General features: G+C 46.7%; 1 protein-coding gene across 1 annotated transcript in view; it reads right to left on the reverse strand.

Moving 5' to 3' along the window:
* Nucleotides 1-689: 689 nt before the first annotated feature.
* Nucleotides 690-26,796, reverse strand: part of LOC100650364 (cytoplasmic polyadenylation element-binding protein 2) — a 56,765-nt gene continuing 30,658 nt past the window's right edge. Inside the window, exons 4-9 of the mRNA XM_012310897.3 lie at nucleotides 18,543-18,593; nucleotides 7,750-8,052; nucleotides 7,548-7,660; nucleotides 6,917-7,309; nucleotides 6,727-6,837; nucleotides 690-6,518 (exon numbers count right to left, since the gene is read on the reverse strand). Coding sequence (XP_012166287.2) covers nucleotides 6,402-6,518; nucleotides 6,727-6,837; nucleotides 6,917-7,309; nucleotides 7,548-7,660; nucleotides 7,750-8,052; nucleotides 18,543-18,593 — 1,088 coding nt within the window. The 3' untranslated portion in view covers nucleotides 690-6,401. The remainder of the gene's footprint in view (nucleotides 6,519-6,726; nucleotides 6,838-6,916; nucleotides 7,310-7,547; nucleotides 7,661-7,749; nucleotides 8,053-18,542; nucleotides 18,594-26,796) is intronic.

The following is a 26,796-nucleotide window of genomic DNA, read 5'->3' on the forward strand; positions in this document are numbered from 1 at the left end:
TGTATGCCTCTGTTTGTGTGTAGATGTGTGTGTGTGTGTGTGTGTGTACGCGCCCGCGCGGGTGCGCGCGAGCAGAGAAATCGGTACGATCCGTGTCAGAACGCAGGTGAACGCAAAAAACGCTCGAAGAAGAAATTCGTTTAGTCGAGATCGCGCGATAGTTCTGGCACGGATACCGGGTTCGTTTCGGTGATTCGTGGCGTGAAAACGCGCAAACGAGCCGACGCTTCTGTTTACGGGGCATGATAACGCGAGTGTATCGATAGAAGGAGACGCTCCGCTCGATTCAACGGCGGAACGCCGCGCATTCGTCAACGATTAGAAAAATTTGTCTAGAAAAATCTCGATCTCGATTCTCGCCCAAATACTCGGTTCGCTGTCGAGTATCGGAACAATACTACTTTCTATATAATATATATTAATATATATATCATATGTATATGAATATATATATATATACTTTGTTTTAATTATCAATTGATTTAGGTGAATTGGTACCTAGATAAGTTTCACTACGATTATATCGATCGATTAGTGGGGAGAACGTGTCCGTGCACGAACGAGATCGTGTGTCTAAGAGTTGGTCTCGTTTTCGTGTGTCGGTGTGTACGAGCTCGGGGTCGCGCGCGAAATCGTTTTCGAACGCGTATCGTTTCGTGCTCGTTTACGGGATGCAAATTTTCACCTAGTATATATATATGAGCCGCGGTAGCTTCGTAGCCGCGCTAACGCGATCAAAGGTTTTCCGATTCCTTCGAGGCCGTCGTTAACGGTATCTCTCGACCTCGAAAATTCTTCGCCAGCCCTCTCTCCCGTCTCTCCGATCGATTTACGACCGAATCTCGACGCACGTACAGAGACGCACGCGGCCGACGTCGCGTTCCCAACTTTCATCCCCGAGCAATCTTTCGTGGAAACAATACGCACGATGTACGCGGTAATAAACGAAAGGCAGCGTTACGATCGTTACCGATCAACGAAAATAAACGAATTCCACGCGTGTTTTCTCGAACCGCGACGCGATCCAAAGTCAAGGAACAAACGGAGGAGACGCGACAACGTTTCGTTCCGCGGGCCGTTCACCGCGCGTCCGAATCGGGGGGCAAGCGAATCGTCGAGTCGAACGTGTTTCTCTTATCTTCGAAGCAATTGGAAAACCATCTCGACGCACCGCCTCATATATGCACGCTTATACGCTGCGTTTGGTATATGCGTTTTTAATAAATTTATCCGTGAGATAGCGACGCTGCCGAGACGCGCGAATCGCAGCGCTTGCTCGCGCCGCGTTTCGTCGCTCCTCGTCCACGCGAGAACGGTGCCGAGCGTCGACAAAATTACGCTAACTAATTGCTCTTCCCTTCCTTTGTCCTTTTGTTTCGCCCCCCATTTTCTCCCCTTCCTTCTTACTAGCCGTTCACTCGCCGCGCCCCTTCGTTCACAAAAATCTCACTCAGCTTTTTTAGACCTCGACAAGGTTCTCCGCGTGGCTCGAACGATGTTAATCGTCGCTCGAAATAAATGAGTCCGTTCGCTTCGATCACAACTATCTTGCCAGTCGACCGATCTAGGACACGGTCGAAATACCTTCTGTGTCCGCCAACGTTTTACCAAACGAGATCGATGAACGTAAAACACGAATGCTCGCCACGAATATTTTCCTATGTTGACGCAATAGCCGATCGGTTTACAAGATTCAATGTTGAGTTAAGTCGCGTGTATGCGAGCACCGTGGATAATTCGTGTGAACGAAGGGACGGAGATGATCGTCGTTAACGTGGCTCGTTTCTCCAGCCTTTCCCACCCTCTTTTCCTCTTTCTCTCTCTCTCTCTCTCTCTCTCTCTATCTATCTATCTTTCTCTCTCTCATGCACTTTTCTTCTTTCTATCACGCATACATACACACGTGTGTACAGACAATCGATTTTTCATTCTGTTTCTCGTTTTCTTGCTCGCACTCTCTCCTACGCTCTTTTTCTCGTGCCTGGTTTTCGCTCTGTTCTCTCACGCGGATATCTCGTACCTCGTGTGGATCCTAGACGTCACCTAATCTATGGCGACACGTATATACAAAAAGAGTACCAAAAAAATAAATATATATGTAAATATATATATGTATATATAGATGTGGAAATTACTTTTGTTTATTCATTCCCCGTTACTAAACGCACGCGAAGGTACGCATCGGTTAATCCACGATTAATTTTTATCGATTCGTTCTCGGATGACTAAATTTGTGATATCGTAGGTATGCGTGTACGCGTATGTATGTGCCTACGTGTACGTGCGCGTGCAGGCGCGCGTGTGTCTGTGTGTCGTGTATATTTTTTCCTTACGAATGCGTAACACGCGAAAACGTGTCGTTAAAGATACTCGTCGTGCGAGGTTAATCTACGAGCTTACGGTTTCAACTGACGGTGCTGCTACGTATAAAACGACCATCTATTAAGCGGAACACATAACGTTGCATACTGATAACCATCCGTGTCGTTTCCACCGTCGCATCCTTGTCCGAAATTCGCGTCAACTTTCTTTCCGCTGTCGTTTCCTCCGTCAACTTGTTCCAATTACCAACTGCTTCGTATCCGTTTATCGAGAAGAAAATGAAAGATGATAGCTGCAGGGCAGGATGTCGGACGAAAGTTAACGCGTGGCAACGGGCCACGGTCGGAAGCGACACGCCGGCAATTACCACCGAGAAAAGTCCACTGTTCCTCCTTCGAAGAATAAAACTTATAATAACGCGTCTCCGTCGAGATGAGATTTCATTTGAACTACGTCGATTGCATCATTGCGTTTGATTATATACATCGAGCGAAGAAATTCGTTAGGATCAAGAAAACGTGCATCGCGACAGCCGTTCAACGCGGATCGTATCGGTACAAGAAGGATCGGTCATCTACACAGCAGAAACCCGTGCAGTTTTCTTCGTATTTTATCCTATCGATTTAGCGTTCATTCGCGCGAAAACAACGTTAATCTTTGCACGCGTTTCCTTCGGATCTCCTATATATCGGACGTATGAAGAGTAATTTGCTAGGAGCTCGATCGCTACGTCTCTTCCCCGTCAAGAAAATTGTAACGCGTACGTGTTATGAATGTGTGTAAGTGTGTGTGTATGCGTGTGTGTGTGTGTGTGTATGCGTGTGTGTGTGTGTGTGTGTGTGTGTGTGTGTGTGTGTGTGTGTGTGTGTGTGTGTGTGTGTGTGTGTGTGTGTGTGTGTGTGTGTGTGTGTGTGTGTGAGTGTGTGTCTCCGTTCGCCCTGGAAAGAAGCGTTACTGTATATTCGCGAGATCGACTTACTCCGAATACACTGATCCACTGGAGAGACGTTCGCCGCTCGTTGTTCGAAAAAAAAAAGAAACGCGGAGGCCCAGGTACGTAGAATCGTTTACGTTCCAACACCAGGTTTGAGGATCGTTTGCGGATTCACGGCCGAGATTAGTTCCGTGACTCGTTTCGATCGCGAGAATCTCTCTCGGTCTCTTGGTGTTACGCCCGCTTCGGTGCTTTTTCCTTCCGTGACTTTCGAGTACCGACGCGACCGTTCGTTTTGTACTCTCTTTTATTTTCTTGAAAACGAGTAACAGACTGTGCCGGTACGATCGTTACGGTCAAGCCTGGTACCATCGTTTTCTCTTTCCTCCCGTCGTTCGAGACATTTTCGGAAGGGTCGCTCGGTTAAGGTTTCGTATATTGGCTGAGGATCTGGTACGGTTAAGCAAACTCAACGCGCGATCGCGCGTTAAGTAAATCGGACTATCGTCTTTTCAACGTCCGTTTCGAATTCCATTTCTCTACTTTGCTCTCCCAAGCCCCCTGTTTATCCTTCCTCCTCCTTCTTATTTCGTCTCTTTTTCGCAATCTCTCCTTCACGCACGCACGCACGCACGCACGCACGCACGCACACACTCAGGCAAACGCGCACGCATTCTATTCTTTTTCTTACACTTTCGTTCTTGCTTCCATTGACTCTCGGCGTATTTTCTCACCTCCGTCTCACTTTCTTTCGGTTATTCCTCTATTTTCTATCCCATGATACTTTTTGCTACTTACTTTTTCCATTCAAATAAGTTAATTAGTAAAAAATCGTTTATTTTACTCAAATATTTTGTCTACGAGCGCAACGTCACGTTTTTCACGCGGGAAACGCATGTGTATATATATATATGTATGTTATATATACATACAGATATATAACGTATATATATATATATATATATATATGTATATATTATATGTATATTATATGTATATATATATATATATATATAACGCACCTATGTAACATTTAATAAGTTCTTAAAAGCTAAAGACCGTGTGAAACAGATAATTATCTGACACACAGCGATTCGAAGCGTGGTTGGTTTTTCATTACCTATTCAATGTCCAACGCGAATGGCTCATTTTTAAACGTTTGCGTCTTTATATTTATATCACTCTTCCGCGTTTATCTACCAGCTCGCGAGTATCGACCATTTTTTCTAACTCTTTCCGTCGCTCTGCCGTCTCATCTTTCCATCCGCATCTCCTCTTCCTCGTTCATTCACACAGGCATACACGCTCTTCCGATTCTTTCCAATCGTTTCCTTTACTCGCTTCCGTCTCGATCTTTTGCTCTCTCGTGCTCGCGTTCCATCAATCTTAATCCTCGCGGTTTCACGTCGAATCAGGTACTCGCTATCACCTCTTACCGTTTCGATTCACGTTCACACTCGTACGTTCCTTATATATTTTCGTACACCTCTCTCGGGTCAGGTTCGAAGCGACGGTCGCATCCTTCCATCGAGGAGAGGGCAAGCTGCCTTTTGGCTACCTCGATCGATTTCTCGAGGTGGCACAGAACGCTCGACGAAAGAAAGGGACAATCGGCCCGGTACGGCGCTCCGTTCCTCTCGTTCTCCGATTTCCTTTCGTTGCCTTGGCCTGTTCGACGAGAAAGAACAAGCGAGATCGCAAAAGGAGGAGGTGGAGCAAGTAGAAGAAGAAGAAGAAGAAGAAGAAGGAGGAAAATGTCAACAAGGAGGAAAGCGCACGTTCGTCGCGCGAAAGATTCCGTTTCTTCCGAGCGACTCGCGAAAAACGGATAGACAATCGGTGGACAACGGAGAACGATGTTCCTCGTGGTAGCTTCCGCGCCTCTGCCCGACGCGCGATCGATCGACGAGGAGATCCGTCGTCCGTCTTTGGCCGACGCGCTACGAGAAAAGGAACGAGCGAACAGGCAAGGAGAGGAAGAGGAACACCTGGAACGAATCTTCCCGTCTGACAACCGGTAATGGGAAGAGACGATCCGCGAGCGCGAACAACGATTGAAACCTCTCATCGGACGCGTCCAACGTGTGCTCCGTACGAGAGAGCTTTTAATTATGGCCGCCTACGCACATTCGTAACTTATATATATATGTGTGTGTGTGTGTGTGTGGTGTGTGTGTGTATATCGACATATATATATATACATACGTACACATATATGTATATATGTATATATGTATATATGTGTGTGTGTGTATGTGTATGTGTGTGTGTATATATATATATGTGTGTGTATATATATATATGTCGATATCGATATCGGTAACTAACGCATGTTCCATCTCGGTCGGACGAAAGGTGTTTATGGCGACGGTCCGTTGTTCCTTCTTGGCCTCGACTCGTTCGTTTGTTATAAAGCGGAACTAGCGCGCAGCACTCTGTGTATTACCGACGCACCGACGAATCGACGACGAGTCTTCCTCCTCCGCTGCTAAATCGTTTCCCCGTGGTGAATCGTTGGTGCGCTGAGTGTCACACATACAAACTCGGAGATGAAAGATCGAAGTGGTCGTCGGTGCGAAAAGGTAACGTCGAGACGCATCGGTTGGCAGAAGACGATGGCGGCGGCGGCGGTGGCGGCGGCGGTGGTGACGGCGGTGGTGGTGGTAGTGGTGGTAATAATGGTGGTGGTGGTGGTGGTGGTGGTGGTGGTAGTGGATGTGTGGTGATAGTAATGGCCGTGACGGTGGTGAAGGCGACTGATTTGTTCGCCGTGTAACCGGTAAACACGTCCATGTAGCGGTGGATAGCAGAGCAAAGGTAACTCATAGTGGAATAGTAATGGTGGTGATTGCGATAGAGCGGTAACAGCAATAGCGATAATAGCGATAGTAGTAGAATAGCGATAGTACCGACGATCAGTGGGTAGTAGCGATAATAACGGTTTTCGGGCTGTGTTTCGATGCAGGTAGGTATGTGAGCAAGGGTGAGACGAAGTGTCGGACGGGCCGGGGGAGGTTGAATGAATGGAAGGGTGGGTGGCGGCGGGCGGTAGAAGGTTCTCGTAGGGGGGGAGGAGAAGTTGGTACGTAGAAGTGGTAGTTAATTAGCTAGGGTTGCGAGATAATTAGGGACAACGCAGCTGGGGTTAACACCAGCGGTACGGCACGGCCCGAGGTCGATCCGCACCCTCCTTCACCAACGGCTTGTGGAACTCGCGACCTGGTCGCGAGTGAATCGTCGCCCAGCAGTGCTCGCAATAGTACTGCAACAACAACAAATGAGAATGCGCGTTTCGGCGCCGTTGCTTTCAGTTTTTTCGACAGGGGTTTCGTAGTTTTCGCTTTCGCCGTTTCGTTATCGTCGTCATTGTCGTTGACGCTGTCGTCGTTGTTGTCGTCGTTGGCTCGTGATACGCGGCAGGGAAAACAACAAAAAAGAAGAAAAATGTATAACGAGGTGAAAGAATTTACCTGTAGGCAGGTAACGTTTGCGCAGAAAAACGGCGCAAATTTGCCACCGCAACGTTGTCCCTGACACTCATCGCACATTTGATCGTCCAGAACGTACGGTTTGACTTCGACCTAGATAAAATAAACGAGTAATAGTTAGAAACGATGGAATCGGTTACACCGATCCATGGCGATCGGAGTGTCTACTTACTCTTTTGTCTATGTCGCCGTGTTGTAACTGAACGAATCTCGCCGATATGGCAGCTATGTAGCTTTGTTGATTACTGAAAGCGACCCTGCCGGCTCCTTTCGGATACTTGAGCTCGGGATCGGTATCGATACCGGCGTAACAAACGCCTCCGTAAAGTCGATCCATGATCATCGCCAACTCGACGGCTTTCAACGGCCGTGGAACGCCACCGACGAACACCGTCTTTCGTGGATCCAGCGGCATCGAAGCGTCCAGCACGAAATCCGCGTCGCTCAATCGCCACGGTCGAATTTGCACCGGCTTGTCTTTGGTCGTTGGCGAGCTCACGCATAGATACAATTTCTCCTCGTCTTGAATGCACGCGTCGATCAACTGTTGCACGGACGCTTCGTCCTGTCGTCAACGAAAACGTTCTAGTTAATATATCTGTTTATTCGTTACTCGAGATTCTAATTAACCATCTTGGCAATTTTCAGCTATCGATACACGATCGTGTCGATCTTTCATACTATTTCGTTGCTTCGTAGTATCGCGTACGTAAACTAAATAAATCGAATTCCATCTTTCGTAGTAGCCAAACTGCGAGTTTGCTATTACTCGGAGCATAACACAGCGAGAGTTTCTCGCTTACCTGGAAAAGCAAGAAAGCGTAGCCCTTCGGTGGAAAGTAGGATTTGCTCTCCGCTTTGTGGGGCCAGTCGACGACCAACGATCCGAAACGACGGAAACTGGCTTTGATTTCCTCTGAAACGAGACGATAACGAGCAGTTTGAAAAATATTCGTCGACCCGTTAAACAGATAGAGAAAGCGAATCGCGAAACAAAAAGCTTACCTTCGTCGATGTCCGGTGGCAGACCACCGACGAACACCTTCCTAGAGAAGCGTTCTCCGGTCTCGCTACCTTGACTGTGAGGACTGCTTCGACTCGGGGAGGAAAGCGGTGCGGTTTGAGAGCCGGTTATGCCGCTACCGACGCCGACTCCAACCCCGACGCCGACACCGACACCAACTCCAACGCCGACTCCGACTCCAACACCGACGCCAACTCCGACGCCATCGAGCTGACTCGCAGCATTCGGATCTTCTAGCAGCGTGCCGCTTTGATCCTCCAGACTTGGAAAGAACGGCGATTTGCCTGCAACGATAGACACAATACGTTTATCCCTCGTTATTTTCGTTTCTTTCGACCACTATTTTTAAGCCGAGGATAATCGAATCTTAACTATTCGATCGTATCAACTGACGCAATCTCCGAGCCACTGCCCGCTAATTATAAATTAAAAAGAGGAAAAAAAGCTATTTCTTTTTAAATGTCGCGTCTCTTCTCTTTTCCGTTTTATATCGACCACCACGATCGCACGATCGAGCCAAGCTTCCTTCGACGTTCGTTTCGTTCGCTGCTTTCGTCGAACTTTTCATCTCGAGAAAACGCGAATACGAATCGAAGTCGTTGATCCGTAGAGCTTTCGCTCCGAAAATAGATCGATGCTCTTGGATTCGTGTTAGACTGCGTGAAATACAAAGGGTCGAGGAGTATTTGCGATCCTCGTAACCTGGATATCATTAAGCGTCATCGCGTAGCGACGATTCTTACGCATAGACATGGCAACGAGACGGTTAGGAGAAATCGGGGCCGATGCCACGCGTAGTTTCCGATCGATCCGAAAAAAACTCACTGTATCTTCTTCTGACCGGGAATCTCGCTCTTCTAACGAACGTCGCCATTGCTAGCGGCGAATTCTCGTTTCGATAACGAATGCAAAATAGTCGGGCAAACGTAACCGCTTGTTTCTTGCTGTCGCGAAAAGAGAAAACAGAAAATGGACAAAGCGTACGCGCAGTCGAGCGGAACAATCGAGTCTTATTGTTCGATCTTCATCTTTTTTTTTCATTTGCCGGCAAGATCGATAGTTTCACGCCAAACTATCCGCTTCCAGGCGGATATCATATAGCTCGAAAAATAAGTCGATCGTCATTTGTCCGAGGAATCAGCTTTCGAACAGAATCTAACGAACGATTCTTTGCTCGCTAGGTGGATAAGAGAGGACACATGGTGTCCATCGTGCTGCCTCGCCCACCCCTTCGGTTTTACCCGTTCCCGGTTTGGTGCAGTATCGATTACTCGAGCCAGCTCTGCAAGGGCCTCCAACAGCACCCGGTTCTTAGGATCTCCTATTAATCAACGTGGCTCGCAGCGGTATATCCTACGCGCAACTTGCCACTTTATTTGTTTATTAACGGATTAAAGAATCCTTTAGCGTACATATAGACACGAAGATCAAAAGAGGGAAACACGAGTGTATTTAAGTATATCTTTGCCGATTTACCGATTCTAATGTGATTTTACGATCGAACGAGATAAGTTTGATAGGTCGCGAATGAAAGTAAAGACAGCCGGTTAAATTCAAAGACGAGAATCGGTGAAAGAAATTTCGTAGGAAGCCAATGGCATAATTATTAAGACGAACGATATTTTAATGTCTTGGACGTTCTACTAGCATTATGACGAGCGATATCGAGAGACTGATTGCCTAATTACCGAAATTAGGTTAAAATTCCCGAGTTTAATGCGCGCTAATGCAGGAAATGAATAAACGTACGCAATTATTTTTCAACGACTCGTAGAAACGAAAAAAGGAAGTAAAATTTAATCAACGCATTTGCAGCACGAGATCGCGTAACTGGCACACGCGCACGCGGCGCGACCTATCGATTAGAAGATTTTAAGTCGCGAGTCCTCCTTTTTCTACTAACTCCGCTTTGCCCGATTCCTCGTCAATCATCCGCTGACTCTGACAGCGGGTTTGATCGCGCAGGGTAAAACGTTTCGTTTTCGACGCATTTTCGAGGGATCGGGACACGAGCGCGATACGCTCGCCTGCCCCGCAAATCGTAGAACGATGTCACGCGAGTTAGGGGAACACCAGGGACCACGTCCCTTTCCCTTCTATTCTTCTTCCGAGTGATACGTAAATACGCTAACCAAAGGTACTTACGTACGTGTATGCCACGAGGGTTATTCTTTTTTAACAGCTTTTATCGCTAAACCGCGAACAAACACATCGATTCTGTCCTTGCAAAGGGCCAAGTTTTTCCATTTTCCTCCTATTTCTTTTTTATCACCTTTCGTTTCTTCCTCTCTCTCTCTCTCTCTTTCGTTCTTTCTTCTTCCAGTTTGTAATCTCACCTGTACGATATCATATATACAAGTCCAGAAAGTCGTCGTACGCTTTATAAGAAGTTTATTCTTATCGAAATAAAGTGTCAGATTTTTAAGAAGATATAGTGCGAGATACAAAGATAAATGTGAATTACGATAGATCGTTATCTTGAAAATTCGATGGAAAAATGTTTCACGCGTCGGTGAAATGTCGGCACATCGACGTTTCATTCGACAAATAGATTTTATTATGAAAAAGGAGAATGGCGAGAGAGAAGAACGGCGCAAGGTGTTCCAAATAGCCCACGGAGAAGGGAAATAAATTGATCCACGCGTGTGATCGCGATACGTCCATATGCATGAAGTATAGACACGAGATACGAGACACGAGACACGAAACACGAGACACGAGTCGCGAGGGTCGGAGATCGAGGGAGGCGAACGATGGCGACCGGTTCGCCGTAGAATAATCTGTGCGGATAATCGCAGCCTTATTACCAGGCACTGCGCCTATGCCATGCTCGTGCTCTCACCCTCGCGCTCCACTCTCTCCACCAACGCGTATTATTTCGAAAAACACGGCAAGACGCGGCCTTTGACTGAAATTATATTTATTCGATCGGTCGATAGTCGTAGAGTAAGAGTTTTCCTAGGAAGCAGACGTTCCATGTCTAAAGAGAATGCCCGAGCGTGGCGAAAACGTTCTCGACGATGCGAATAATTTATGACGATTCGTTTAAACGCGATAACACCGCCATATTTCGCTCGTATTCGCTACTCGCGCCGTGTCTTATTAAATATTCCACGTGCGGCGTAGAAACACGCGCATCAACGGAAAAGAACAAGGTAGGCGATTACAGCGAAGAGTTAACGATCCTTTCTTTACTCCGATGTATTGTCCGATCACTCGCCGTAATTAATCGGCCGATGAAGCGACAGGCTGAAGATTAAATGGCGAAATTAAACGACTGTCTAAAAAAAGAAGAGAACGCGTCTTCTGTAGGAAAAATAACGCGTTGGTTAGGAACCACGAGCGAGAAGCCACCTTTGCTTTCAAAATTAGCTAAGAAAATAGATAATTAAAACGTATTCTTCCGTGTTCGTAAGAATGGTCGTAAGTGAGGGGGGGAGAAGATGTCGAAAACGTCGAGGTTCGTAACACGTGTAGCAAAATCGAAACGAGGGACGATGTTTTCGTTCGGTTGTACAGCAACAGTAATGGGGAACATCCCTCTAACGCACGCCGTCGACGCTAGGAGGTTCTATGGATCAATATTACAGGTAGCGCTGCCCCCTGTGCCCGTTCCACCTACCTTCTCCCTTCCATTCGTCACCCTTTACACGCTACACCGATACCTTAGCTTTGGCAGGTAACCAAGGTGCAAGCTTCGTTCTACATTCCTGGCCAAATAAATCAAACGCAGCGTGCGTATTTCAGAATCGGGAGAGTCATCGCGATGTCGCGCGACTCGTTGACATTTTCACGCCGTGACCAAACTTGCGACCGACACGGTAACTAAAACCCGAAGGACGCGAGGTTCACCGAATCGTTTTGTTTGCGTTTCGCGGTCGTATCGCTAACGAAACGACCCGCATTCGAGAACGCGGTGAAAAAGAAACGGGTGTGCGCGAAAGCTAGCCGAGGTGAATGACCTTTTATAGCCACCACCTCTCTACTGCACCCCCATCGTCGGTAAACAGTTCCCCTTATGCTCGTTTCGTGCTTTCCTGGTCTTTCGACGCCGACCCATCGTAAGCCAGCGTTTCTCTTTTCCTTCCTTCCTGCTCCTCTTTTCCTTTTTCTTCTTCTTCTTTTTCTCGTTTACATTTTATTTTTCTCGCGGAGACGCGCACCCATTGGCACGTAAGCTGCAACGTGTATAGAGGAAACGTAGGAATCGCGCTGTCGTGCGACGTTTCTAACGTTCCAATAGTGCAGCTACTCGATGATGCGTTGCAGCCGATAAAGCTTCCACGTTTCCACGACACTTTCTGCGAGTAAATCGAGTATGCGTGGCGAACACAAGTACCGAGAGAGATCGGATTTTCCTATAAATTCTGTATAATGTATAATAAATTCTGTGTTTATAATAACTCTGTAGCGCCACGTAATCGTAGAAAAAGTCAACGGAAAATTCGAATCTGAGTGACCCACGTTACTCTGCCTTTGAATACCAACGTTATTTTGGTTTACAAGGTCTAGAGGCGAACGAACTTGGGACAGATTGTTATTGCCGTTATCTGTAATCTTCGACCAGAGTTACATAAGAACTTTAACTTTTTTGTGGTAACGTTCGTCGATATAAATGTATGAACGTGGGCAGTTGAATCGTTATCCGATGATGTGCGATCGGCATAAGAGTATCGAGCGAGTGACGATTGTAACTGGCGTACACTATCTCTTGTACTTATACGAATCTTAATACACCGACTATTACAAATTCATGCACTCGTTGCATTATTAAATACACCAATGCGTTTAATTCACCTCGACGCTTTGTCAGATGGACATCACGTGGCAAGAGACGCTCTCGTATCGTTACAACGTACGTTCGGCCAGCTTTTCCGACTCTAACTTTCGGAGGCGTGGAAAAGAACAGACGCGCAATCGTTTATTGGGCAACCAAACCCTGCTCGTTTCGACGAGGGAGCTGACAAATAGACAGTTGGTCACGCGACGTGACGAATTTTTTTACGAGTCGTATGCAAATGCACGGCAGCGTGTTCTAAGCGCATTTGCGCGATAAACGACTCTCCTCTGCCAGCATGATTTCCCATTTCGATAGGAGCTTCATAAATTTCGGAACGTCAGCCGGCTCGTTCGGGAATATCCTTTGTTCTAATTTCTTAGAATCCTCGTCGATACGTCGTTCCGTGTTTCCATTTGAATTGTTCGGCGAGCGAAATTTATTTGAAAAACTATCGAGACGTAACGATGGTCGCTGTGAAAATGTGAAAAACGAGGAGCATCGTAGGAGAACGAAGACACGGAAACGCGAGACATCTGACTCGATTCGAGGAGTGAAAGAGGAAAAGCCGAATAGACGAGAAGAGCAGGGATTACCGTAATAATCGTTCATTGTTGAGAGAACGTAATGAATGTTGTTTCATGAACGATGCCTGGCCATTCTTCTCTCATCACGTTCTTCCTGCCCTACTACGGAGTCCTGTTACAGTCGAATTCCTAGCAAAGATACGGTCCCCCTTCTTATTTGGGCAATGGATTTAATTTTAGATAAGCTCGAAAGGATTTTATTCTTCCGGCGGTCAAAATCGAGTCAAACGGGTCGCCGAGAGATACATATTCGTCTGTATCACCGGATAACGGTGAAACAAGCAACGATAGAATGCGAATGAATGATCTATCGGATCTTATCGGAGGAAAATCGAGAATTAATTACTGGAAGAAGAAGATCGATCGATTAGTCTGGCGAAAGGACGAGAATCGAAGCTGTCGGAGGAAACGGGAACGCGAGCGAGTGTAACGCAACGGACGCACGATGTGCAGCAATAATGGTAATCGGGGAGAAAGCAGCAATTAAAACGTTACTAGGGGCGTCGCGTTTTCGCACTTCTCTTTTCGCGGTCTCTCGGCTGTCTAGCCTACCCTGCGTCTCCCTTTCTTCGTTCCTTTTTTTCGTCTGCTCCCCACCACCTTTACCTATGTCGCTAACCCTTCCTTTCCTTTCCCTTCTCCTGTCCCTTGCCCCTTGCCCCCTCGTACCCTTCATAACCATTTTCGAGGTTTCCATTTGCCAGCGCAACTTATAAAAATTTGCAATTATGGGCTTATTAACGACTTAGAAAATCCTGCGAATTAACGAGCGCGCGTCTCAAGAGCCAGTAACTTTACGACAGCCCTCTTGCATTCTCGTTCCGTCGACCTCGACGGCTTGTCGTCTCTCTGCCTCTACGCCACTCTGCCCTCGCCGCTTCTTCGCCCTCCGCCACTCTCTCCCACTCTCCTTCGACTTCTCCTCTTCCTCCTACCGCTTGGTTGCCGTTCGTCAACCCCATAGACCGCGATCTAACCATCCCAAGAGAGAAGAAGTACGGAGACGCGCGAGAGGGTGAACACGCCGACTGTGAAATTGCTCGAGGTACATAGAAACCTCGTCTAGCTACGTGTACACCTAGGGGGAACGTTAAGGCATAGAGATATATATATAAAACATCACGGATGCGACGATTATTCGACGAACGATATAACAGCGTAATAATAGCACAATGGAAAAATGATAGATTCTCAGTTGAGATGGAGCGTAGCAAGGTGAAATCAATCTGTCATAAACTTAAATAAAGAGTGGCTTCGCTCTTTCCGTGTTGCGAGTATTTCCGTGCGTATTAGCTAACGATCAAAGCTCGAAGATACAAACGTAACGTTCGTCGGTGTAGAATTCGTCGACAAACCTGAGCTCGTGGTTATCGGTAGCGCTTGAGAAACCTTGACGCGTATCGCTGCTTTTATGAAACACGTGACGCCAACAAATCAGAAAATTCTTCTTCTTTTTGTGAATCTCGCGTTAACTTCTTTCCATATCGTCGGTCTATCCCGTAAGTAAAATAGACGAGTACGACAAAAGTATAGAAATCTGGAACTTTGATATTGCTTTCTCTTGGCGTTTTTACGCCTCTCGTCCTTCTTCTTCGTATTTTTACGCTGGAAAATCGCTTCGCGAGAGAAGACGATTCGCCGAGTCGTAAAACGCACGATGCTTACCGGCGCGAGAAATTTTCAATTAATCAGCTATACTTCAGAAGCACGTTAAAGCAAAGACATTAACGACGATACGGATTTAAAAGCGATGTAATCGAACGTTCGAAACTCGGCGCGATGCGATATTGCGAATCGTACCGTGTATAATCCAACAAAGAAAGGGAACGCGTGGAACGCTTGCTGCACTCTTGACCTTTCCAAAGTCTTGTGCAAGCGAGGCTGCAGAACGTCTCGCCACGTTTCCAGGAGGCAACGCGAAGAATTCGACTCGCAAACAAAGAAGAAAGCTAAAAGATCAGGAAACGCAGTTGTCGCGTCTTTGTCGATCGTCGTTGAAAACGATTTTGTTTCATGCTTCGAGTCGTACAGTTGACTCGCGACAGTACAAGATGGTGGAACCGGTGTCACAGCAGGGCGATAAAATTTTACGAATTTCCAAAGCTGAATTTCCGAACCTTGTTTCATCGTAACGATGTATATTTAAAGCTTGTTTTCGTTCTTGATCACCCGTTGTCTCTCAACGTCGAACGCGAAAGTGCTCTTGATACGAGACGCGTCTTACAACGCGTTAAGGCAGGTCTTGAAAACAGGTCTCCCCGGTCTCTCTCTGTTCTTCTCTCTCTTCTCCATCTTCTCGTTGCACTGTGTTTCGCGACACGCTTAAACTCCGATCGAAGGGTTCAAACTCTATAAAATAAAGCGATCCATCTTCGGGACGCGCTTGCAAAGGATAGTGGAAACCTCGACCAACTGCGGACAGCTATTTACTAAAAAAACGAAAGTACGTTATAACTACGATCGTCGCGTGGACACTGTTCGTAAAAGTTTTCGAAACCACAGTTTTTTTCAAAACGCCAGTTTTCCATACCTGAAAAATATCTTATCGTGTGCTCGAAATATTTGCAGCAACGCCTCGGACAACCGTATTATACCAATACGTAACCATATATTGGCGAACGGTATACAGACAGACGAACCATTCACGAACACCGAGGAGGACGCGGCTTTACGAGAAAATTATCGACTTCTCGGCAGACGTAGCTACCGCGTGTAACGTCGATAGCGAGTGAGACGATTGTTTCAAGCAAGTTCGCTCTTCGAACGGTGTCGTGCATCGAGCAGACCACCGTTAGTCGATATATTCGATTCTCTTTCAGAATCCGCGGTTACGCTCGCTAAAGGACGGTCTCGCGAGTCATTCTGCGCCGATTCGAAGGAGAAGTACACCGAAACGATCGTAGGACGGAGAAGACGGCGCACGTGCACCCGTTCTTGCAATGGCGCATGATCGCGTTACACGTTGCGTCCCTATTCTCCTCCGGTAAAAGTAGCTCGCGTGATTGGTGTCGCGTGATTCGCGCGACGCGAATACAACTCCCCGGTAATTACCCCTAATTGCGTCGCTCCGCGATAAACTTCCTTGTGATAATCGTTGCTTTTAATCGACCAAGAAATTGCTTTTTCCGTCGTTCAACGGACTATACGCGATCTCAAGAGTAACTGCGGTTGGCCATTAGCGAGAATAATTCAACGAATGCCGGCGAATAACATCTGTAATCCTGTTAGGTCCGTAACAGACCTGATTACCATTAGGTATTCGTTCGATAGATCTGTTCGCCAAATATCTGAGAAATATTGTTCTTCGATGACACAGATTTTTTTATTGAAAGCGTACGTTAGATACATACCATTGTATAGATACGTACGTTAGCGGTATTATCGATAAAGCGATATTATCGATATCGACTTAATCGCGTATGGTTGTCTGAGATAAGACTGGAGACTAGAGAAAATCAGATCGGAGAGTCGTATTTGAAGCGAGCTTTGTCCATTTGTTATTGTTCGAAATTGTCGAGATATTTATGCACGGTAATGGAGATACGCGGGCTCTGCGAATGCCATGTTCCGTATAGAAACGAAAGACGAAAGAAGAGTTTGTACTTAGTTTATCGGAGAGAAGCCGTATAGAGCAGGTTTACCCTGCAAACGAAGAACGTCAACGACGCGAAACTTTGCCAAGGATGCTAGGAATGTGGGACAAGGAAAATCTTACGCCTTGGCTTCGATGCGTTTTATCGCGTCGACTAGCGTTCCGCTGTTGAAAATATCGAGTATCGACGTGCTAATTTTTATCTCGATTCCATCTCACGTAGCCCTCTTTTACCTCGATTAAAGAAACGGAGAAACGCGAGAGGAATGTTGCGGGGCGAAAGGAAATATTCCGGCAAAGTATCTCCGTAGAACAGAACGTTTCCTAGCGAGAAATCGGACAGGTTGTAGCACACAAAGGTCGAGCGTACACGGGAAATGAATTTTTCCGGTTCGTGCGGTAGACTTGTCGAGTAACGAGCGACCAACTCGTTCCGTTTCATTATGCAAGCAAGGAGACTAGAAAAAATACGCAGCGATCGAGCCTCGTTGAAATCGTTTTTTTCGCGGTTGGTCGACTTTATTAGACGCCTGGACGAAATATCTATGACCTTGGCGCGATGAAACTTTTACGTTTGAATCGCGATCCTCGTTCGGGGAAAAGGTCATTTCGCAAGCAGAACTCTAATTCGTTGCCTGCTTGTAACAAGTTGCGGAAAAGTTTTAGACCGTTCTGTTCAAGCACGCGCAAACTCCGCGCTCTGGATTATCCGAATAATCGATCTATCTACTTTTACATAATGTTTCGGTAGCTATGGCTCGTGCAGTTAATATACAATTGGCTGCCTTGACCTTCCGATCCTGCCTTGTATATTTATCGGTTTTCCTCCGTAAAGATCAGCGAAAATACGTTCGTTAGCTGCTGTGATAACAACGGCGGAACGATCGGGCAGAGTTCCCTTTTAGCTTTTTCATGGCGATCAGGCGATCGATTTTTATCGGCACGCGTGTACATCACGATGCTCTAAATAGGTTCTCGCTTGTGCGTTTCGCGTGCGCTTCACGCTTTGAAGTTCCACGTAGAAAATCGTCCCATCAGCGGAGGACTCGGTGCATGTCTGTCACGCGCCCGATTCCGTGCATGTTCGTGTAATTTTAGTTCGTGCTTGTCCGCTGGTAAACCCTCGAGAACCATACGACGCTACATAGTAGAAAATTCTTCGCTTTTCGATGACGCGCCAATCAGAGCACGACTCTCTTCCTTAGTTAGGATAGGATTTTCTATATGCGTCGGAATATACAGGAAATCCTATCTCTAAATACCAGTTTTCTCCATAGTCGTCTCGTGCTCTTCTCGATCGAAAGATCGCTGAAAATCGATTCTTTCTTTTTTTTTTCGATGACGTCTCCGCGTTTTTCCCTTCGAAGAATATCGAAAGGAAGGAAAATTCGCGATTAAAAGACAACTATGGAGGTAATGGAGGTAAAGGAACGAAGGGAAGAAGAAGCGGAACGTTTAACTACGAATATCCCTGGAAGAGGAGGCCAACGGACTAAAGTACAGGCTCGAAGCCAGTCCTTTTCCAGCGATTGCAACGAAGAAGGAGGAAACGAGCGTCGCGGAGGAGGGCTTCGTTTCCTTGATTGCCGTCAGAAAAGTGTACAAGCCTGTTGCAAAGGCGTTGCGCAAGCGTAAATTTTAATTGAGCGTACCACGGGCTCTGGTCTCTCTCGAGGAATCTTCCTGTGGCGTAGCGTAGCGAGACGTGGCACGCCGCGAGTATCAGCGAAACGTTCGAGAAACGGCGAAAAGAGGAAAAGAACAAAAGAACCAAGACAAGAGGAAAGAAAAAGGAACGAACTGGCAGTTTTCACTCACCGTGTAGTTGCGCGAGCGATTGCAGCGTGCTGGCATTGCAACTTATGTATCCTGAAACAAAGAAAAGTTCCGTGGGTTCGATTAAACCTGCATTTCCATGAAATCATTAATGTCGGTCGATATTCTACGATAAAAGGTGAGCCGATTTTCAGTTGGTTTCGAAGCGGAGCCACATCGATCGATTCCCCGTCTGTTAAGAATCAACTGTATCGTGTTTATGCTACGATTACATCGCGTGGCGTGTATATCGAGCGAAGGAAGCGCGACAAATACGAAAACGGTGAATCGAGATTGATAAGATGCGGAATTGATCGATTTAGCTTCTGAAAATGGTAAGATTTGCCCCAACGGGAGAAACCGAGCTGAAAAGTACTTTTGCAAGCGTCTCTCGATCAGCCATATCTTCGACGTGCGAGCGTATTGGACGTGCATCCACGCGCGGTAACGCTAGACGCGCGCGTGAAGTTACGAGCCGGGATATTGTATCGCAAGGATATAATGGTAAAGAAAAAGAAAACGAACCGCTCGCGTGCGGTTCTCGGAGATCGCGTTGCACAGTGTCGTAAGTAGCGACACGAAAGCCCGTTGCCGGACACGTGGATCGAACGCGGTTTCACCGTTTCGAAAAAGTTCGCCGCGTTACATGTCTTATCGAGAACGCGACACTGCTAACCGTTAACCACGAACGAAATAAGTCGAACGAGAAAACGTCGGCAACTCGAATCTACGGTTAAGCCCTCTATGCGAGGTTTCGCGGCTTTCCAGACTCCTCGACCGGAGATAACATCGACACGCGCGTAGTTCGCTGAGTCGATGCTGTTCTTGTCTTCGTCCAAGGAATCTCCGCCAACGTCTCGCTATATTCCACTACTTTTACGCGGCAGTCGTATATTCTGTTATATCAGGCGCTTCGATAGGGTTCCGGAGATCGATGTTACACTGTTAACACGACGCTATTAATAGCTACGTACAGGATTCGCAATCGCAAAATCTTGTAAAACGCGTTTCATTTATCTTTTTCATCTACCACGCTCTTAATTTTTCGTGTCTTTCTTACGCGTCCTTTCTTACTTTTTCTTTCTACTATTTTTTACCGCGTTGACGTATTTCACGTACTTTATACCAACCGTACATAATATAAATGATAATAACCAAGATTGTGCAACAGCCAGCTAATTTTAATCACGGAATCGAACTTTGTCATCGATAATATTATCGATGATAACGAAATCGAAGGTTCTTTCGCGCGATCGATCTTTCGATAATTCGAAACTTCCAACGTTTCTGCCGTGAAATCGAGGGATGGGGTCGCGTAAACTAAACAACGCGCGAATTCCAATCTTCTTGGCGAGTGTTTCCATCGATTTAGACGCGCCGGGAGGGAAGCTGGATCTCGAGTCCGGGAACGAAGCTCGCGAGAAACAGCCGTTTTGCGACCTATCGTCTGCTCGACAGTCGTTCCGCCCTCCTGACGATCGAACGTCTTGTTCAGTCTAGTGGACGTTGTTACGTAATTCTTTCGCAGCTGTAACGCGCTAGCAAACGAGGAACAAGAAGAAGAAGAACAAGAAGCTCGAAACGTGCTACGCTGGTAAAACATGGGTGTTCGACGAGAAGGTAATAATAGCAACCGCAGACTTTGACTTTGCGCCGCTGCGACATACTTGGACGACAAATAAGATAAAAATCGACCGCGTTGCCTAATTCTTCCCGGTTGCTTCGAGATTGCGCGCGTTCGAGCGTTTCCTTCGACCTCGCGCAAACCGAACAAGAACGTGCGGGGAATTTCTTTCGACAGTTTCCGTTCTTACCGATCGAGATCTAGTTTCCTTTAAGGATCGTAAAGTTGCTCGATGTCATTGGCGTTCGCGTATTTACGCGGCAATTCTACGCACCTACTGGATCTTCCGATTCAAGGTTAATTAAACGAGTCGCAACTCCTAGTCGGCTGGATCGTAATTCGAAAGTGGTCGACTAAAAGGCAGAAACGTTAATTAAGACGCAGAAGCAAGTCGAAGTACGCACTTGTACGTATATGCACGACGTCGTCGAATAACCGCCGTACGCAGAGGAGCACGCGCGTGCTTGTCGAGCTGAGAGAGTTGTGCAATCGGCTCGAATCGAAAATATCCACTACAAGTATATTCGGGACGGTCGTTGCGCGAGCGACACTTCCCTGTTGCCACAGTCGGCGCGGCAATAATCTCCTCGTTTCTACACCGCTGTCCTGCTCTCGCGCGAAGCTCTTTCTCTTTTCTTCGCTTTCCTCCGGTATCCGATCTTCGTTCCGTAACCCAACGACCGAGTCGTGCAAATACCGTGTAAGTACTTATATCGCAAAAATTGTTAAGAAATCTATCGACAAGGACGTAAGGAAATTCGAGCCTCTTAAGAGACAAAGCGATCGACGCCGCTTTATCCATTCTTGAGGTTTCCGGCTTCCGACCGGCTCGTACACGCGTACGCGTATACGTACGTGCCTCTCAACAAGCCCCATCAAAGTTACTTCACGGATTAACCAACTTTCGATCGCACGCTACATAAATTAACCTGCTCCAGTCAGCCGTCCTTCGGAGCGTAACAAGCAAAATATTCGAAAACATCTGCCCGTAAAGTCTTCTTTTACAATTACTCTCGCATCAAATACCGGATCGAAGGAACTTTAAGCGAAAACCTGTACGATAAAAATCAAGTTTCAAGCGTTTTCTCCTTTATGAAAGACGTATCGTTATTTAGCAAAATCTAAGCAACGGATCTCTCTTTCCCTCTGGCTACATCGTCTCCGCTGATAACCACACAGCTGCGGTTGACGCGGCGTAAAAACTTATATAGTAAAAAAGCCTTTACATTCACGCAAAGTCGAACTGGAATTTATCGGAGGTCGTAAGCGAAGAAAGAACATTTCACTGGCGAATCTCTCAGTTTCTTACCGGCGTACGTACACGAGTTCTAAAACACAATAGTCGCGTTTCGAGCGAATGACTCGCCTTTCCATCCCGCGAAAAGGCGCGTCACAAAACCACGACTGCTTGATTTTTTGCCAAACGACTCGGTCTTGCGACACGTCGATCCGATCAAATTTCTCGACGCTTTCTCCTTCGCGGTCCCCGGCTGAAAATCTTCGTGATCCCTTCCACGTTTCCCGTCAAAGTGTGCGTCATGCGACAAACACACATATATATATACGTAACTGGACAAAGTTTTTACAATTTTCAAAAGTCAACGATATACGGTATCGTACTGATCGATGATTTTCTCTTCGTTTTTACGACCGATTCAAAATCGCGGTAGTTTAATGCAACCGGACAACCGGACGTTAGCTCGTAGAAGAAACCGGTTCCGGGCGGCGCGCTACGCCGCGCTGCGCAACGCCAGAGTTTGGTCACCCGCGCGAAATCAAACGCGAAACGAGACTTCGTGGCACGATGGTATATAACGATTCGCTTTCCATGCTAGATATTTCTGCCAGTTACCAACTTAACCGGAACCAAGTAACTAGCCTAAGTACGTGTATCTAGTTCGAGCCGAGCCCGAGCTTGTTTCGCTTCGCGTTTAAGTTCGCGGATTGAATTTCTTTTCAATGGCAAATAAAACGAATCGTTAATTGACCGTCTTATCAATTTCGGTATAATGATTCTTTTACGCAGTACCGGCTTCCTTCGGTGCTAAATAAGTAAATTAAAACGCGGTTTATTCGTTTATTCGTTTCGCATCTTCAAAGTCTAACCGCGTATTCGCTTTCAAAGAACGTGGCGTCGCGGAGATGTATTTCTCCGTTCGTCTTAAATAATAAACATCGCGTTGAATATATTTTTATCGATCGGATACAAACATACGGTTAGTCGTTTGAAACGCGGATAAATTTTACAAACGTTAGAGCTTTTTCTCTGACTTTTCCTAACGTTAGGTATCTAACGCAGGATCTCGACCGCGTTCCTTTCTGATCATGACCTTGGCACTTAACGACACCTGTGACCTTCGAATAAGCTCGCTTCTACGGATTATACACGGTGTTCCTCGATGATCGTACGGTGATCGTATACTGAAGGAATGCTCGAAAACATGCAAAAACCGAACCACGACGAATATTTTTTTCGTTCGCATCGCGTTAAATTTTTACATACGTACGATAAACTGCGCGATATGCCGCGATAAATTCCGTCCTATATCGTATTACCATTATAAAACGACGGTTGCTCGCCGAGAGAAGAGGAAAAACATCGAGTTGCAAGCGGCTCAAAATGGCGGGAACTTTCAAGGCGACTTTGTACTACGACGTACTACTATAGAGTAGAACGTTGGAGCTAGCGGCTGTCTTGCAACTTGAACCGAATAGCGGTATATCCGTACCGTGTCAGGGAAGCAAAAGTTTAAACGTGCATCGACCTTTCGCGTTTCCTTTGGCTCATCCGTTTCGCTGAAACCAGGATCGCGAACGTTGGACGTTTGCCTATCTATTTCTGTCATATTTCTATAAAACATCGTCGAGTATTTACACGTTTATCCAATGCGGATAATTACGTAAAGCGTATATTCCCGTCAAGATTTATCCTCGAAAGATTTCCGATAATCACAGCAAGCGATCGATGATAAGACAAGTCGAAGAATGCGCATGTTCCGTCTCGGATCCAACGATAAATCGGCGCAGGACTTGGAGAAAAAGTTTAAGAATTCCTTCCGCCCGGTGCAAATTAACCGCCCGGTTTATTCTAACGTCTTATCAGTTTCGGCAGATATATCCAAGAAATGCGTCACAGTTTTCTTTTTACAGGAAGTCACTCACACGCTTTCAAACTCGTTCCGTGTTAAATCGTAAGCAACTGCGTTTATCTGTTCTGTTCTCTACGGTCGTCAAATTCGAAGGATCGCGTCACAGGTCCGAAAGATAACAATTTCCCTATTCGTTACTATTGCTTATCGTTGTCGGCATACTATTCGCATGAGTTTTTCAACGTCGTATTTGAGAAAAGATTAGAATTACGCCGCGTAACGGCGACTCGGCGACCGACTACTCTCTTCCTACGTCCGTTTCCCGTTCGCGCTCGTGGCAGCCATAACACGCAACGTATTGCGACACGGAACGACGCTATGCGAAGAATCGATTGTTCGAGGCTTTCTGAAACGCGCGATGAAATCGATGCTACGTTACGTAAGCCACCAGGCAAACGAACGTCGGTTTTCGGATGGAATCGAAATCGACTATCGGTCGGTTCGATCGGCGAATTTAGGCGACCGCTTGATCGCTTCTCGCGTTACATACGTCGTATACGTCAAAAACCGGGATATCTGAAAATGAACGCTCGCCATCGTTGCTTCCGCCTAGACAAAATCCAGGCAGGAACGTTCGCGAATTAAGAAAAATTCCTTGAAAAATTAACGTTTTTCGTACGGCTGTCGTCAACGGACGATGAAACGAAGGTTTCGCGAAGCGTAGCTGTCTCGAACGAACGACAATGTACATACGTCTTCTGTGTGTGCATCGATCTTGCGTTTACCTTGATCCTTTCTTTCCGTTTACGAGGAACGATTTATGAAAATCTAGAAATACCTAAAGGATTAAAATCCTATTTACCGATCAACGAGGAAAACGATGGATTCGTTGATTTTCGTACGAATACGATCGACGAATTGACGCGTTATCGTCGCTATCGTCGTTTCCTGGTATAAACGAAACGCTGGGTCTCTGGCAAGCGCGATCGTAACGCAGCAACGATCGTTTTACTATCGCGAACGCGTCGCTCGATGATTCGATCGGAGTGGTACGCTCGACGAAGGTCGACCACGCATTACGTACGTTATTTACTCGTATCCCCACCTACTCGGCTTCTCGCGATACTAGTTCCTGCGAGATATGAAAAGCGTTCGTACGTTAATGGTGCATCGTCGAGTCGGTTCGAATCGGTTCGAGTTGGAATTCTACTTTGACGTGTCTCGCAACACGATCTCGAATCGTTCCTGTCACGACGCGACTACTCGGTGAAAGTGTTAGATAACGATTTTATTCGTGGCACGCTGCTCTGGCCTCGAATCGTACCAACGATTTAAAAAACGGATCTCTCGTTCTGCCGCGCTGTTGCTTTAGACCGTGGACGAAACGCGAGCAAAGTCACGACGTTTCTATTCGTTTTTCTCGCACCTGTGCACTCTGTACTCGTACGTACGTTGGTCGCAACAATCGTATTCGTATCTCGAAGCTGCGAAATGACAGCGAAGACGATGGTTTTAGAACAATCTCGAGACACCGGTTAGAGCACGGCCTATTCAATTAGACTGGCATCGGTGACATAACGCGAGCCACGATACGGATGTGCATATTAACCTATTTAGCTCCGTTACACGCGGACAATGCATGATCCGCGTTCTGCACGATGCGAGCGACTTCGAAATGGACACGGAAGAAGGTGGACGTGGAATGGAATTAGACGAAATTCAAATATCTCGCGCCATTACGTACTAGGCGGTAGACGCAACGCCGAACTACCTAGTTTTCTCAAGTAGCGTCGATCGGATCTGCGCATATGTAACGGACGCACGTGCGCGTGAAATTCTATCTCGTATAAAATTCTTTCTCTTGTTTTAGACGAATTTGCGTTCGAATGGAATCGTGCGATTCTTCGTTATACGACCGCGATGTTATTATCGTCGCCGTTGACGGACGAAGCTCGAATAGCCGGCTTCGAACATCGAACAAAACGGAGAAGAACGACCGAGAAGATTATGTAAAGATAACTAATTAATAATCGCAGAAGAAGTAGAACGCGAAACGATCCAGTCGAGCGTTTAAGATTAAAGGCGAATTCCACGTAAATTCGATATTTACGTAGACGTTTATCGCGACATTATACGCGTCGTTGAACGCGTTTTGCCCGAACAATCGCCGTGCACTTTACGCAATCTTTGACCCTGCATCTCAAATACCGCAGAAACATATAGCCTCGTTATCTCTCTCGCTTTATCCTCGTCACTCCTCAGCTCCTTCCGTAGTTATAAATATTACCGAGTTACGTTGCTTTCTTCTTTCCAGTCACACGCTGCTCTGTTTTTATACGAGCCTTCCAGAAACCAAGCTCGCCAGCTTCGAACGAATTCTGTTCTTTACGAATTCCTTGATTTCGTTGGTACGCGAATTATACGAGTCGCTCCGAGAGAAACTCGTCGTTCCCCGCAAGACGATGACGCACGATGCTTCACGAAAATATTTGAACGCGTTGCATACACGTAGAGGTACCTATCGCCTCGTTAACTGGCCACAGTCGATCCCTTCCACTTTTGGCAGGTTCCTGCCTACCGAGCTCCGTTTCGTTGATCGGTCGTGCAGCGAAAGCAAAAGTAGTCGATGAGAAAGCAGCGACCAAAAAATCCGCACGAGCGAGACATTTACCGAAGCATCTTTGGTTTCTCTCGTCAGAGAAATCGATTTGATGTCCTTTTAGATGGAAGAAACATCCGATTAACGGTATAAACGTGGACGGATTTTCTTTTTTCGTCGAGCCGGTTTCGTATCCTAAATTTGGACGAAATCTGGTTCGCGTCGAACGGTTAACGCCTCAGAAACGCTAGGCATCGTTCGAAATAGAAAAAGACTTGCTATCTACGGAATGCAAGCGCCCCGTGCATCCGCTCCGTTACGATTCTATTCCGGTCCTCGCGAGCAAACCGGTGAACTGCTAGACCATGCTCGACTAGTACCGCGTCTCTACGCGTCTCTATCTACCGCTCAACGTTTGAAATTCGAATTTCGACGACGATCGGCGAGATGATTCTTCTATCTCCGACGTACGTACAATTCGCGAGCAAGAGCGTGCGCGTCTAAAAATTCGAATTCTGAGAACGTCGATCGTCGGCAAGAAGAGGCGTTAAAAAATGCCGGTCGGAAACAATGGTAATTCGGTAATAGGTGCGCAACCGTCGAAAAACCTTAGTAGAGCGGAGGGATGCGGGTAATTCCGGGGACCGAACGGAGGGGACGAGGCTTGGGGGAAGATTCGAATGAGGTGGGGTGGGCGAAAGAGAGGAGCCAGGCTAAATTTAAATGGCCCGGTACTACTCGTGCGTCGTTAACGAAACGCACTTGGCTGCCGTATACGCCGTTCCCCGGTCGTGCTACTCCCCAGGACGTAGTACGCATACAGACATGTACGCGTCGCGTGCACGTGCGTCGAGTCGGCCGATCAGCTGGCCCGCATATAAGGGTTTCCACGACCCTCTCTCCGGCAGCGATTCCGTCCGGGTGTCCGTGTGTTTGACTCGGCTT

The sequence above is a fragment of the Bombus terrestris genome, chromosome 8, assembly GCF_910591885.1.
Source record: "Bombus terrestris chromosome 8, iyBomTerr1.2, whole genome shotgun sequence".
NCBI lineage: Eukaryota > Metazoa > Arthropoda > Insecta > Hymenoptera > Apidae > Bombus > Bombus terrestris.